The 14,267-nt window shown below is 44.1% G+C and overlaps 5 protein-coding genes across 5 annotated transcripts; 3 read left to right on the top strand and 2 right to left on the bottom strand.

Moving 5' to 3' along the window:
* Positions 1-1,523: 1,523 nt before the first annotated feature.
* Positions 1,524-4,161, bottom strand: SAMD00019534_052190 (hypothetical protein; the record flags this gene model as incomplete). The annotated part of the gene is made up of 7 exons (XM_012899690.1): positions 1,524-1,969; positions 2,046-2,586; positions 2,659-2,839; positions 2,908-3,017; positions 3,086-3,414; positions 3,546-3,897; positions 3,982-4,161. 7 exons carry the CDS (start codon positions 4,159-4,161, stop codon positions 1,524-1,526), a joined length of 2,139 nt encoding a protein of 712 aa, XP_012755144.1.
* Positions 4,162-6,350: 2,189 nt separating this feature from the next.
* On the top strand, positions 6,351-8,429 carry SAMD00019534_052180 (hypothetical protein; the record flags this gene model as incomplete). Its single annotated transcript, XM_012899689.1, has 1 exon — positions 6,351-8,429. A coding segment is annotated over one exon (2,079 nt), but the record flags the coding sequence as incomplete, so codon positions are not given.
* Positions 8,430-9,035: 606 nt separating this feature from the next.
* SAMD00019534_052170 (hypothetical protein) lies at positions 9,036-10,088 on the top strand (the record flags this gene model as incomplete). The annotated part of the gene is made up of 1 exon (XM_012899688.1): positions 9,036-10,088. The coding sequence occupies one exon, from the start codon at positions 9,036-9,038 to the stop codon at positions 10,086-10,088; it is 1,053 nt and encodes a 350-aa protein (XP_012755142.1).
* Positions 10,089-10,556: 468 nt separating this feature from the next.
* SAMD00019534_052160 (hypothetical protein) lies at positions 10,557-12,261 on the top strand (the record flags this gene model as incomplete). Its single annotated transcript, XM_012899687.1, has 4 exons — positions 10,557-10,740; positions 10,858-11,159; positions 11,226-11,366; positions 11,443-12,261. The coding sequence occupies 4 exons, from the start codon at positions 10,557-10,559 to the stop codon at positions 12,259-12,261; spliced, it is 1,446 nt and encodes a 481-aa protein (XP_012755141.1).
* A 136-nt stretch (positions 12,262-12,397) lies between these two features.
* SAMD00019534_052150 (hypothetical protein) lies at positions 12,398-14,066 on the bottom strand (the record flags this gene model as incomplete). Its single annotated transcript, XM_012899686.1, has 5 exons — positions 12,398-12,760; positions 12,825-13,049; positions 13,112-13,324; positions 13,467-13,720; positions 13,784-14,066. Coding segments are annotated over 5 exons (1,338 nt in total), but the record flags the coding sequence as incomplete, so codon positions are not given.
* Between the last annotated feature and the right edge of the window lie 201 nt (positions 14,067-14,267).

Raw genomic sequence — 14,267 nt, 5'->3', positions numbered from 1 at the left:
ATTCAGACGCGTCCAAGAAGTAGTCAACCGTACTAAGTAAGAGCGAGTGAGTTGGGTAGCTGTATGTACTAGTTGTTGTTGCTGTTGGAACTGAAGTTGATTCAATTTCACTGTTTGATTGATTGGTTGGTTGATTGATTGAGTGACAGGTCTTGTCTGGACTTGAACTTGGACAAGGACTCTTTGTGAAAATGAACTTGAATCAACCCTGCCTGGTTGTTGAAGTTGTTGTGTAGAAGGTTATGTGTATGTATGTATGTGTTGTGTATGTATTACGAGTGTCTGTGATCTGATCTTTGTTGGTTTGTTATGTTTGCCTTCCTTTGGTTTGTTGATGGAAGGGAAGCAAGCAAGCGAGTAACTCTGAGTTGTTGTTGTTGTTGTTTGTTCAATATCATCACACACAAAAACATCAAATGGTGATGATGGTGATATCTAACTTGACCTTCAATCAATCAATCAATCACTACAATATATTTGGTGTAGAGTGTAGAGTAGGTGTAGGATAGGCCATCAGTGTCCAGGGGTAGGCAGGTAGGTTCGAGTTAGTTGGGAGGTCTAGAACACACACATAGATGATGGACGACACTAATCAATAAACACATAACCAATCTGATATTGGGTGGATGATGATGAGTGGCGGCCGCCAAGGGTGTTGGTCTGGCCCATTGGGCCATGTAACTGGGTGGAATGAATGATTGAAAGTAGTGAATCAAGCTAAAGTGAGAACCATCCTATCAATTTCATCTTGTGGACTGGACTGCAGCAGTCTATCGATGGATGGATGTTTGAATGGATGGTGGTGATATCGGTTTGTTTGGTTTCAGGAATGATTTGTGGAGCTGCAGAGCCAACAAGGTAACTCTAAACAAGCAACATCACCACATTGGTCCTTTGCAAGCACACACATTACAATACAGTGGCGTGCGACGATCAGACGGGGCCAAGGTTCCAAGCCAGTCGACTAACCCATGGAAGTAAATTTAGGGAACGCCTGGCCACTGCAAGGCTTTAGAAGCTGCGGTCACATGACAGTGTGTTTGTATCTGGGACAAGAAATCAGTGTCGGGGTCGCTCGTGTGCTCCGGACTTTAATTACCCATGGGCAATGTTTGGTCGTCTACAGGTGGGGTTGCTCACCGTACTGGGGGCTTGGGCCTAACCCACCTGAAGGCCTCCATCACCCTCACACACTTTCGAATGTTTGCAAAAGTTCCCTGCCCGCCAATGATGGGCGCAGGGAGATGTCTGTGTGATGTCGTCTTCGTTGGAAGCCACGTGTTTAGGTGAAGCACTAACTATTGTATTGAACTTGCAATGAAGTGTTGTTTGGACACTTTGTTTGAAAGGTGAAGGTGAACGTGAATGAATGATTGATTGAATGATTGATTGAATGAACGAATGAACGTGAATGATAGGCAGGTGTTCAGAGAAGTGAAGTGATGTGATGTGCGAGGAATGGAATGATGATGGTTAGTCGAATGGACATCTTTGGTTGGGTTGTCCACCATAGACCAAGGGGGTCACGTGACATGGACAGTCAGACAGTCAGACATACGTATGTTTTTGTACAGTGTGGTGGACTGCTGCGACAGTTCGCTGTGGCTGCCAACATTGGCAACATGCGAGTCGTCAAACACAACGACGTGGTGTGACTTCTCGAGTGTAGTCAATCGATTGGCAACAATCAGTACGGTCCTATTCTTCATCAGTTGTTCCAGTGGCGTCACCAAGTCTTCGGCAGTCTCGTTGATGCATGATGACTCGTCCACCAGCAACACAGCTGGGTCTCTCAGGTATGCGCGTGCCAATGATATCTTTTGAATGTGAACTGTTCCAAGAATACGCTCCTTGCCCAACATCGTATCATATCCCTGTGGTAGACTTATTATAAAGTCATGAAGCTTGGCCTTCTTTGAAGCTTCAATGATGTTCTGTTGTGATAAATGATTCAATCCATATCTAATATCTGTTTGATTAATTGTTTGATTGAGTGGAGGTATGTTAGCGAACAGCCCATCCATCTAGTGCGAGCGCTGACATACTCTGCTCGACAGTTCCATCAAAGATGACTGTGTTGGATGTGATTGAATAACAGATGGCGCGGAAACTGTGGAGGTCTAGGGCACGTGTATCAACCTTGCCAATCATTAGTGATCCTTTGGTTGGATAATGGATGCCTTGAATGAGTGCGAATAGCATGTCTTTGGCCTGCGTGGATAGTCCTACGACAGAGACCATCTTGCCCTTGGGCACCTTGAACGAGATGTTGCTCAACAATGTGCTGCCACTCTTGTGATGGAATGATACGCTGTCGAATGCAATGTTGGTGTCATTGTTTGAGGCTGGCACGCCAGAGCTGAAGGCGACGTTTGGACGACGATCGATCAGACTAAAGATTCGACGACACGATGGCAACAGCTTCTGGAATTCGCCAATGATACCAAACATGCCACTGACAGACACTGACAACATCAATGCATACAGCACATATTGGAAGAGATAGATTGTCCTGTGCACAGTCTCGCTCAAAGTGAACAGGAATCCAGCCACCATCAACAAGAACACCAATACACTTCCAACTGCCTACAATTGATTGATTGATTGATTGGTTAGTCAGTCAGTCCATCAGATGTGTGATTGATCGATCAAACATACAATCCAGAATCCAGTTGTGAACACTGATGACTTGCATGCGCGATGCGTTGATTCTAGTTCGGTCTCGAATGATCGCAGTTGCTTGCTCTCAGCATTGAGCAGACGTATCTCGGTGATGTTTGTTGTGGTCATATCGACGATCTGTGATGCGCGATTCTGCAACTCCTGGATGTACTTGTATCTGGGAGGATGGTCGAGCGGAACACCAAATATCCAACGACAAAGATCACAATGAATGATGTCACAAACAATGTGACGCGCCATGACAGGAACACCAATATCAAGATTGATCCTCCACATTGTAGTATGCTTCGCGAGAATGTTGACAGCGCAACCGATACGATGTTTTGGAGAACAAGCTATATATATAGTGGCTGACTGTTAGTGCCATCAAGCTGGAGGGTAGTGGATGTTGGTGGACACTTACAGTGTCTGATGTGATGATGGCATTGAGCTCGTTGCCCTTGCCTTGATCAAAGTATGTGACCTCTTGCATGAGGACCGCACGGAATAGATCGTTCTTGAGATGCGTTACAAAGTTGAAGCTGGCAATTGTGAACATTATGTAACGGACGAATGCAAATGGTACTTGAACGGCAATGATCAGTAACAAGTACTTTGATGAATCGAACCAATTGAAGTTCTCGTCCAGACTAAGTCCAAACGATTCCAACATCTGTGTCTTGTTCAAGTTTGGATTATCCAGGAATATCTTATTGATCACGACCTGATCCATAGTGTTCTCAATCTGTAACGCTATATATATATATGATCATTGATTGATTGTTTGAATGATTGGAATAGTTCCAAGAGTGATTGATTGATTGAATGAGTGTCAGTTGCGGGTCATGTGATTGACTTATAGAGTGATCGCAACCATGACATACCAAAGTAGTATGGGAGTAATAGTTGGCAAAGGGTTGTGATTGAGAGGGCAAGGAAGCCAAACATGTAGAACCAGAACTGTGGCTGTAGGTATATAAACAGTCGACGAAGACATCGTGTGGCAGAGTAGTTGGTCTTGAAGAACTGCTCCTCATTGTCTAGTAACATATCATTCGCTCGTGAGTATCTCTCGTCATCCTCCTCATCATAATCATTATTATCATTATTAATATTCTCTGCATTCTCTTCCTCATCATTATCATCATTATATCTCTTATTCAAATGCTCCATCTGGAACTCCTTCTGTTGTTTACCGCCACCAACTGCAGTAGCTCCATTATTGTGGCCCAATCTCTAAAGATAAAGATATATTCAGTCAGTCAGTTCGGTCATTCATGCCCATGTTCATTCACACTCAACATCGATGTAATAAGTTACATTCAATAAGTTTGTTATATTACTATTACTATTATTATTACTATTATTATTATTACTACTACTTAGGTTTGTTGTACCACGACTTGTCGCACCATGTCCTGGAGTATCTATATCAACTTGTTCGTCCACATCATCATCCACAACATCTTCTTCAAGATGTTTATAACCTTTGCTACTCATGATTCTGTATTCTGTTTATGTTATTTGTATTTGTAATTTGTATTTGTTAACAATATATATATATATGTATTATATGAGTGTGTATACTAGAGAGAGTAAGTTTAATGAATGGGGAGGCACACTTGAGTCTAAAGGGGTCTTCAAGGAGTAACACCTTGTGATCATGTGACCTCACCTGCCTTTGTTCGAAGCACAAACACACACAACACTCTAACATTGCTGACTTCACTGTTTTCAATTTGCGCGCTTCCACCTTGGTGTTAATGTTGACCCAACATCAATTGATAATACTCAGCCAACTCAACTTTACATTTATACATAAATATATATATAATGTGTCTTGTAAGATTATAACAGACATAGATATAAAATCAATGTCTTAGATCTAAATAGACATCATTTAGTATGATGACTGATCCTAAGAATACTATTTAACATCATCAACCTACACTTCCATTGCCATCGCATTGCGATCAATCATTAATGTAGGTGGGATGGATGTGTGTGTGTGTTGATGTTAGTGTAAACACTCATACATCACAACCACACACGACATACAACACCACAGCACAATTCCAGACGAATGTGTCTCGGGGACATGGATCGCCAATGAACAATGGTTGGTGATGACCTTTTCTACAAACATTGTTTGATTGATTGATTGATTGATTGAATGATGGACTGATTGCAATATTACTCAGTGTAAGTACAATCAATCATTGATTATTATGATGATAGATGGTTGGCGCTGAAGATAGTTGTTGATGTATGATCATCATTCAAGTTCATTCGCAATAATATCCAACCCAGCCATCTCATCCATTAATCACACTTTATTATTCATATCTCATAACAATATATATTACTATTTATTAACAAGTCGGAGACCCATTATTATTGATAACATCATAACAATAGACTTGGACAAAGATTGATTTCTCGAGATAGACAATAACCAAACCTAGGTATGGCAATAACCATGGTTCAATGATCATCGACCATCGATACCCACCCACTCCACTCTCATTGAATTCTATAATTCGAAAGTGAGAGAGACAAACAAAGAGAAGAGAGATGAAATCAGAACCAGATTGTTAGGAGATCGCTCGATCACCTGATTGGTACATACCATGCTTAGATCACCCGCACACCTGATCTCAGATTTATAACCAAAGGGTCCGCGTGCGTGAGTGTCACGGGTTATTTATTCTTTTAATCAATTTTCCAAATGGTGACGATGAATCCATCGTGTCGTTAATCAAAATGATGGCCATCATGTTTTTGGTATTTGCTCGACTGTTGTGGCCCGCCTACCCCCCTCGCCACCTTGAGGCCGAGTGCTTCGAAGGCGACTCGTCTTAGGACTTGATAGGTTGGGGCGGGGCAAGCTCATGGGGCACCCCAATATCACCTAAACCTCTTCCTTTGCCTGCACATGATAAATACTTGTTGTTGTCTTGTTCTAAATGTGAGTGTGTGTGTACTATTATTATCAATTAATAACAACAACATCATAAATCAATCAATCAATCAATAACAAACAAAGATATAAATCATCCAGACCATACACTTACACATATGTAGAGTATCATCAATCAATATCAAGGTCGGTCGCCACACCCCCGACCTTGTCTTCTTCTCTCAACACACTTACCTTGAGTGTGAAGACCGTTGTTTGCCTGTTGTTTGGTGGACCCAACAAGTGAATATTGGGGCTTTGTTGTCTCGACCTCCTCAGCTCAGAGTCGTTCGTCTCTTCCTCACCTTCCTCACTCTCTCTCGCTCACTCACTCATCGTCCACACTCCACAACACTCTGATATCCCAATCATTGCTACCAACCCAACAGCAATATACATATATTAATAATATCATTTCCCCCCGACAACATATATCTCTCTCTTGACTTGACTTGTCTTCTATTCTCTTGTCCCTGCCTGTCACTCACTCATTCAATCATTTCACTCATTCACTCTTATCATAACTTGATCACCTGACCTCATAATATATTTATACTTTATACTTACATCTATCTCTATCCATTAGACAACTACAACAAGTCAACACATTAGACTAACACACACAAGCGCGTAGACAAAAGACTTCCTAGCGACAACACACCAACACCAACTCACCACACACACTCGCGCTACAACTGACCGCGACTAGACTACAAACCGACCGCCACACACGCCAACAAAGGAAACTAAAGAAATGTCAAATACATTGTGGCAGATAAAGAGGGAGCAACAGAGAAGACCAAGCTTTGCAGCATTTGCCCAAGATGACCATGCTTCTTCGGGCGGCCCCGCTTCATTCACATCACACATCGACCAACTGGCACATTATTCATCGGCCATCGGACTGTCTGGCGAGGTGCCGCCACCATACGTCGCAATGAGCGGCGCTACTGGCAGCACGGCAATGCCCACCGGACGTCTGGCGGCAGAGGAGATCGATATAATGGTGATTGGCGACGAGTGCGGCAACAAGGCGCGCTTCATCTCCAGTTTCCTCAACAACAACATTCAACTGGACCCAACGATTGAGCTGCCGTGCAGGCGGCCCATCGCTACCAAGAGCGGCGGCACCTACAACGTCAACATCCACACGACCGTCGGCCAGGAGGAGTTCTGGGGCATCAACGACGCATACAACCGCCAGGCGCACGGCTTCATCTTTGTGTACAATGTCAACGTGCGCGAGACCTTCAACATGTTCATGCAGCTGCGTGAGAAGATCCTCTTTGACAAGGGCACTGAGAACGTGCTGATAAGCATGGTCGGCTATGGACAGGGCGAGCTTGACCACGATTCTGGCATGGCTCGCCAACGCGAGGTGCCTTACAACGAGGCAAAGCGTGTGGCCGACCTCTATCTGTACCCACTGGTCGAGATCGACCACTTTGGCGCTGAGCGTGAGGCTCAGATCACATCCTGCATCACCGACCTCGTGCATCGCATTACATACAACAGCAGCGGCGCCGCAGCCGCTAACAAGGTTGCAATGGGCGCCAGCGCACCTCAACAACAGACTACAGAGGTCGTGGTGCTGGGCGACCTGTTCGTCGGCAAGACGCAATACATCCAACGTTGTCTCGAGTCCCCCTTCACAAGCAGCTACAGCGAGACGAGCGAATGGACCAAGACCATCGTTCAGTCGCATCACAATGACACACGCTACCACATCAAGATGGTGGACACGCGCGGACTACACGCGGTGGACTCACTGACGCGCGAGCGTCTGGTCATGGCACAGGGCTTCATCTTTATCTACAGCATCACATCGCGCAACAGCTTCACCATGCTGGACGCGCTCTACAAGAAGGTGTCGGCGTGCAAGGCCGAAGCACGTCTGCCGTGTCTGCTTATTGGCAACAAGTCCGACTGCATGACGCTGGCGCGACAGGTGTCCTCTGAGGAGGCCGCCGAGCTGGCCTTCCGCTGGGGCTGTCCATTCGTCGAACTGTCCATGCGCAACAGCGACGACGACGATGTACGCAAGACCATGCAGCTGTTGCTGCAGGAGATCAACAGCTCGCGACTCAACAGCATCGAGCCAAGCGAGTTCAAGAAGGAGGGCATCCTGATGAAGGAGGCCAAGGTGCGCTCGATGACCAAGTACTACTTCCGCGTGACCCGCGGCCAGTTACAATACTGCCGCAGTCAGACACAAAAGAACTCAAAGACGATCGAACTGTCCGAGGCCGTACAGGTGCAGGCGCTGGCCAATGAGAAGAAGGACCAGTGGCCATTCTGTCTAATCATCCAAGGAAAGCAGACCAACTTATACGCGCCAACCGAGGCCGACCGCGACCAATGGGTCACGGCAATCAAGATCAACTGCTACGTCAACGAATTTGTAGGCAGTCTAATGGAGGAGGTGATCACAGGCATGGTTGGCGAGATCGCCCACCAGGCACTTTACAAACCCGGCAGCCAACAGGATGCCATGCGCTCTCCGGACGCCGGCTCGCCGTCGCCGCTCGGCAGCTCGCTCTACCTGTCGACGTCGCCCACCAACTCGGACCTGTCGTCGTCGATGTTCATGTCGGCATCACCGCCATTTGGCGCACAGTCATCGTCCAACGCACTGCTGAGTGGCGTGTCGACGTCGTCATGGGGTGAGTCCAGCGTATTATCAAGTAGTGCCAGCAGTAATGGAAGTAGTGGTAGTGCATCACATACGCCAACCAAAAACAAGTCATCAACTCTACAGCGTACAAACAGTTTTAAGTCAACAATGAATAACAACAAACCTACATCGATATACTAATAATAATAATATAATAACTTAATATATAATATAATATAATATAATAAATATAAAAGAGAGTGTATATAGCTATTCCGAATACCAACATGTTGGCCTGTTTGATTGTTTATTTGATTGATTGTTTGATTGTTTAGTTGATTGGCTGGATTTCCAGTCTAATTGGAAATAAATGGAATAGTTCCATTGATTGAATATTTGATCAATCATTATATTTGGGAGTCCGAATCAATCAAAGAATCAACAATTATCAATTTTATCTTCTACTTGGAGTTTGATCAATCTTTGGTAATGGAAGTTCGTGTGAAGAATCGCTGGAGACTTCCATGTTTTAATAAATTCGCAAAAATGGCAAATATCTGTGTTTGCCCACATCTCAAAGCTATGTTTGTTATCTCTCTCAACATCATCATTTAAACAAATACATATTACACATATATACACTTGTGTGTATACTACATTCTCATTCATATACACATCATCATACCTCACGTTCATTCAATCATTCAATCAATCAAATCAAATCATATCAAACAACCAAACTCAAACATAAAGAAAGAAAGATAGATTAGATTAGATAGATAGATATAGAGAGTATAGAGAATGCAGGTCTACGTAGATTATGCTAATGTAGCATCGATATCACATAAGAAGACATTATCATATGTAAACAACTTTGTTATAAATACAACACAGTTTCTTAATAGGTTCAACTATTTGTGTGAACAGAAGCTGTGCGATGTTGGCAATCAGCTGAATCGTTTAGAGGTGACAATGTCATTGCTGGAGATCAAGCTGGGCTCCATTGACGGCCTCGAGTCGCTGCCCACCGTCGACGCACCCATCATGAACCAGACGAGCAGCACGGTCACCAGCGCGGCACCAATCGCACCGCCCCCTCCACCCGGCGCATCTGGCGCTCCACCTCCCCCACCTCCACCTCCTCCCCCTCCCGGATTCAAGGCCACCACGCCTCCTCCACCTCCTCCTCCCATGCCCGGCACTGCCGCGCCTCCTCCCCCTCCTCCCCCTCCCGGCTCCTCATCGTCTGCCGATGACTCAGCGTCGGCTACAATTACATATCGCGACGACCCTCGCTACAAGCCTTACTTCAACCTGCAGGCCAAGGGTGTACCCCTGGCAGCATTCCGTGGCAAGATGATAGCCGATGGACTTGATCCCAATGCTCTGCTGAACCCTGATGGCATGTCTGACTCTGCCCCAACAGCATCGGCCACCGTAGTGCCACCCCCTCCATCACCTCCTGCCATGCTCGAGTCAGAGGACAGCTCGTCCAACCTCCTGGCCATGATGCCCAAACCACCCGCACCAGTCGTGCCAGCCACCAACGAAGATGATGATGACGACGATGATGACGACGACGACAACAAATCTTTAGCCTCACTACCAATACTCCCTCCACCAATGATATTGACACAATCGTCTGAGATTCCAGCACCGCCTCCTCCTTCAGTGTTTGTCGCGCCTCCAACCTCCACACAGGATGACGACGATGACGATGATGACGACGATGTATCTATTGCTGCACCACCTCCACCTCCCGCAAGAGCTCCATCACTCGAATCAATGATCACAAGAAACAGACAACAAGACGATGAAGACGATGACGATGATGACGATGATGATGAATGGTAATCATCTTCAAACATTTTAGAAGTTGGTGTGGAACATGGAACAAATTGGATATGATTAATTGATTGATCGATAGTCCAATATTCCTATTCCAATCCCTCAATAAATGTATAATTATATAATAGTATATGTATGTATGTTTCTTGTCTTGTCCATCAATCTAGGGTCATGGGTTAGGGCGAGAGCAAGGGCAAGGGTAAGGGTAAGGTAGGGTTGGAAACTCAAATTAATTCAAGTTAAGTTCACAATCATCACTTCACACACGTCACACTTCTTTCTTCTTCTACAACTTCATCCAACAACACCTTCCCCCAGTGTTGTTCACATTCATTCATTCACAATACAGATAGATAATACACATTTATATATATTTGTACACTCACTCCACTTCACCATATTATTATTCATACCAACAAACAAACAAATATAAATATATTAGTTAAATAGATAGATAGATAGATAGATTAAGATATGACTATTAACATCAATGTCAAATCGTCAACTGGCGATAAGTTTGCTATTGATGTCGAGACAACAATCACTGTAGCAGAGTTCAAACAAATGATCAATGAGAAGTCTAGCATCCCACCCGCTCAACAAAGAATCATCTACTCTGGTCATGTTCTCAAGGATCACCAGCAATTGTCCGAGTACAGTATGTACATCAACCAACTTCACATTGTGTAATCGACAATCATATATACTCATTCATTCATTCATTCATTCATTCATTCATTCATTCAATCAATCAATCAATCAAATAACTACATAGATATCAAGGATGGACATACAGTACACTTGGTAAAGAGTGCTGTGCCACCAGCTGCACCACCCTCATCAGAACAGGCACCAAATGCAAACACACAGCCAACCATGCCAACACTGCCTGGTATGCCAGCCAACGTCAGCCAGATGATGAACAACCAGATGTTCCAGGATGCTCTCAACTCTCCAATGTTCCAGAACATTATCGACAATCCAGAGATGTTCAGACAGATGATGATGAGCAATCCAGAGATGCAACGTGTAATAAGTAATAACCCAGAGGTTGCTCATGTTTTGAATGATCCAAGAGTATGTATACAATGAAGTAGAAGGATGTGATTGGTCAATGCTAACACCCTCTGTTTGATCAAATAGATGATCAGACAATCATTAGAGATGATGAGGAACCCAGAGCTGATGCGTGAGATGATGAGAAATACAGACAGAGCAATGGTCAACATTGAGAATCACCCCGAAGGCTTCAATATGTTGCGCAGAATGTATACTGATGTTCAAGTATGTTGTGGATGAATAGAGCCAATCAAAACGATCAAACGATCAATCAATCACTCACACAACTCAATTAATGTAGGAACCATTGATGAACGCTGCTGCAAGCCAACAACACCAACAACAGCAGAACAACCCATTCTCATCGTTGTTCCCTCAGAACGCTCCATCAGACACTCCTCTGCCAAACCCATGGGCTCAGCCAGCAGCTGCAACAGGTGTACAACCACGACCAGCTGGTACCACCACACCAGCACCAGCAACTGGCGGCAACACAACAACCAGTCCTACACAGCAGAGCAACCCGTTCAACATGTTTGGAAACATGGGAGGTGGCATGGGAGGCGGCATGGGAGGCATGAACGGCATGGGTGACATGGCAGGCATGCTCAACAATATGGATCCAGCTCAACTGACAGCGATGATGTCCAACCCCGCTATACAATCATTGATGTCCAACCCAGAGCAGATGCGACAGATGGCCGAGAGCAACCCAATGTTGAGACAGATGCTTGACTCTAACCCACAGATGCGCGAGATGATGTCAAGACCAGACTTCTGGTCCAGGATGTCAAACCCCAACACTCTACAGGCTATGATGCAGATGCAGCAGGCCATGGGCACACTCAGACAGAATGGATTCTTTGGTGAGGGTGGCGATCCCATGTCGATGCTGGGAGGTATGGGAGGAATGGGCGGCATGGATCCATTTGAGCATACTGGCACATTTGGCGCCCCACCAACATCAGCATCAGCTCAGCTGCCACCTGCCGAGCGATTCAGCGTCCAGCTCCAGAAGCTGCAAGAGATGGGCTTCCCCGACGAGGTAGAGAACATCGCAGCCCTCACAGCAACCAACGGTAATGTCAATGCTGCCATCGAGCGTCTACTTAACAACTAAGGATAGGACCAGTATTGGATTGGGCAGGACAGGCTGATCACCACCACATTCGTTGTTGCAATAATAAATATTATCATAAGTAGTAGTAGTTCTATATACATTGTATTTGTTTATTATTTGATCATTGTCTCATCTCCATTGGCATTGGAATACGATCGGCAGTTGGAGGAGATGACGCTGATGTCAAGGCTGGTGTCTCACCTTCTTTGGGAGTAGGATCATCTGATGACAATGCGTATGGATCAGAGTTGTTTTGATCCTGGTTGGCAACACCCATGGTAACCACCTTCTTGGGTGGAAGGAATATCCAGAGAACTGTAGTACATCCAAGACCAATTGCAAAGAATACCCAGAACATTGTTGACTTTCCAAGGAATGTCACAGCACTGATAAAGAAGAATGTCAAGCTCAGATTGAAGAACCATTGAAGAGCATTGATGATTGGTGCACCAATATTCTTAATATCATCATCTAGAATCTCATTGATAACGAACCAGAACTATAAAGTACGATTGATTGATTGTTAGTAATGAGGGGATGGTGTAGGTTTCGGGTTGACTTACAAGTGTACCAATGGAGGCTTCAAAGGCAGCGACGAATGTAAAGAGACAGACGATTGATAGCCAACCTCTGACATCTCCTTTGAGCGTAACAAAGAACAATGCGATGAAGAAGTTGCTAGCAGTCATGACGATGGCACCAACGAACAACAGGATTCTACGACCAACTCTATCGACCAACACCATTGCAACTAATGTAGTGAGTACATTCCATACTTGAAGGATCGACTATATAGTAATGATTAGGTTAATGAACGAATGTCTTGACTGACAAAGGTGACTTGACTTACAGCTCCAACAAGAGGACCATATTCTTGGTCGAATCCAGCAAACTCAAAAATGATTCTTGAGAAGTACATAAAGGCATTGATACCAGTCCACTGTGAGAGTACAGCCAAGATCACGCCCATCATCATCGGTCTTCTATTCTTCTTCTCTCTAAGTTTTGCCCACATTGACTTCTCATTTTTCTCCTTGACTCTATCTCTCTCATGTTGTTTCCTTGCCAACCAAGATGGAGACTCCTTGATAAACAACCAAAGAATCATAATGAAGATACCTGGTACAGCTCCAGCTCCCCACATCCTAATGTCTATGGTTAGATATTGTAGTCTCTGAGGAATGATTAAATAGATGAATGACATACCATCTATAATTATGTGGTGCTCTCTTTAGTATAACTCCCATGACTGTACCTATTAGTAGACCTATTGTAATTGATATTTGGAATAATGATCCCCATCTTCCTCTCTTGTTCTCTGGTACTACCTCGGCAACCATCAATGGACATATTGATGATTCAGCACCAACACCAAGACCAAGTATTATTCTCATTGGTGCAGCAATAGCTATATTACCAATGGCCGCAGAAGCAACTGCACCAGCAGTTGTACATGCTCCTAATGTATACAATATTCTAAAGTAAGTATGATTAATATCTCTATCTAATACATTATATTTACCCATTAGTAGTATGACAGGCTTCCTTCCTATTCTATCTGCTAGGATACCACCTCCAACAGCACCTATCATAGCACCAAAGATAATTGAACTTGCTATTAGACCTTGAATGACTACATTGATATCATATTTATCTACAATTCTTGGTAATGAACCAGATATTACACCTGTATTATAACCAAAGTCGAAACCACCGAGGAAACTAAGAAACAATACTATCTGTTTACTTGTACCTATTTTATCATAGGTTTCTTTAAATCCCATTATTATTATTAATATAAATATACACTAGTATAATTATTACAATGAATATGATAATAATAATATTAAGAATAGTAATATAGTAGGTGTTAACTCTGGAATTGAAGAAGATGACAGGGGCATTTCAAAGACAAGACCAAGTTCATTGAGTAGATCTCGAAACCAGAGAGTAAATTTCAATTCATTGTAGTTGTGTGTGTGAATGTATGAGTGTGTGTGCTTATG

This window comes from Acytostelium subglobosum, assembly GCF_000787575.1.
Source record: "Acytostelium subglobosum LB1 DNA, scaffold: scaffold9, whole genome shotgun sequence".
NCBI lineage: Eukaryota > Evosea > Eumycetozoa > Acytosteliales > Acytosteliaceae > Acytostelium > Acytostelium subglobosum.
Note: the sequence above shows the minus strand (reverse complement) of the source record. Positions and strands in the feature narration are given on the sequence as shown.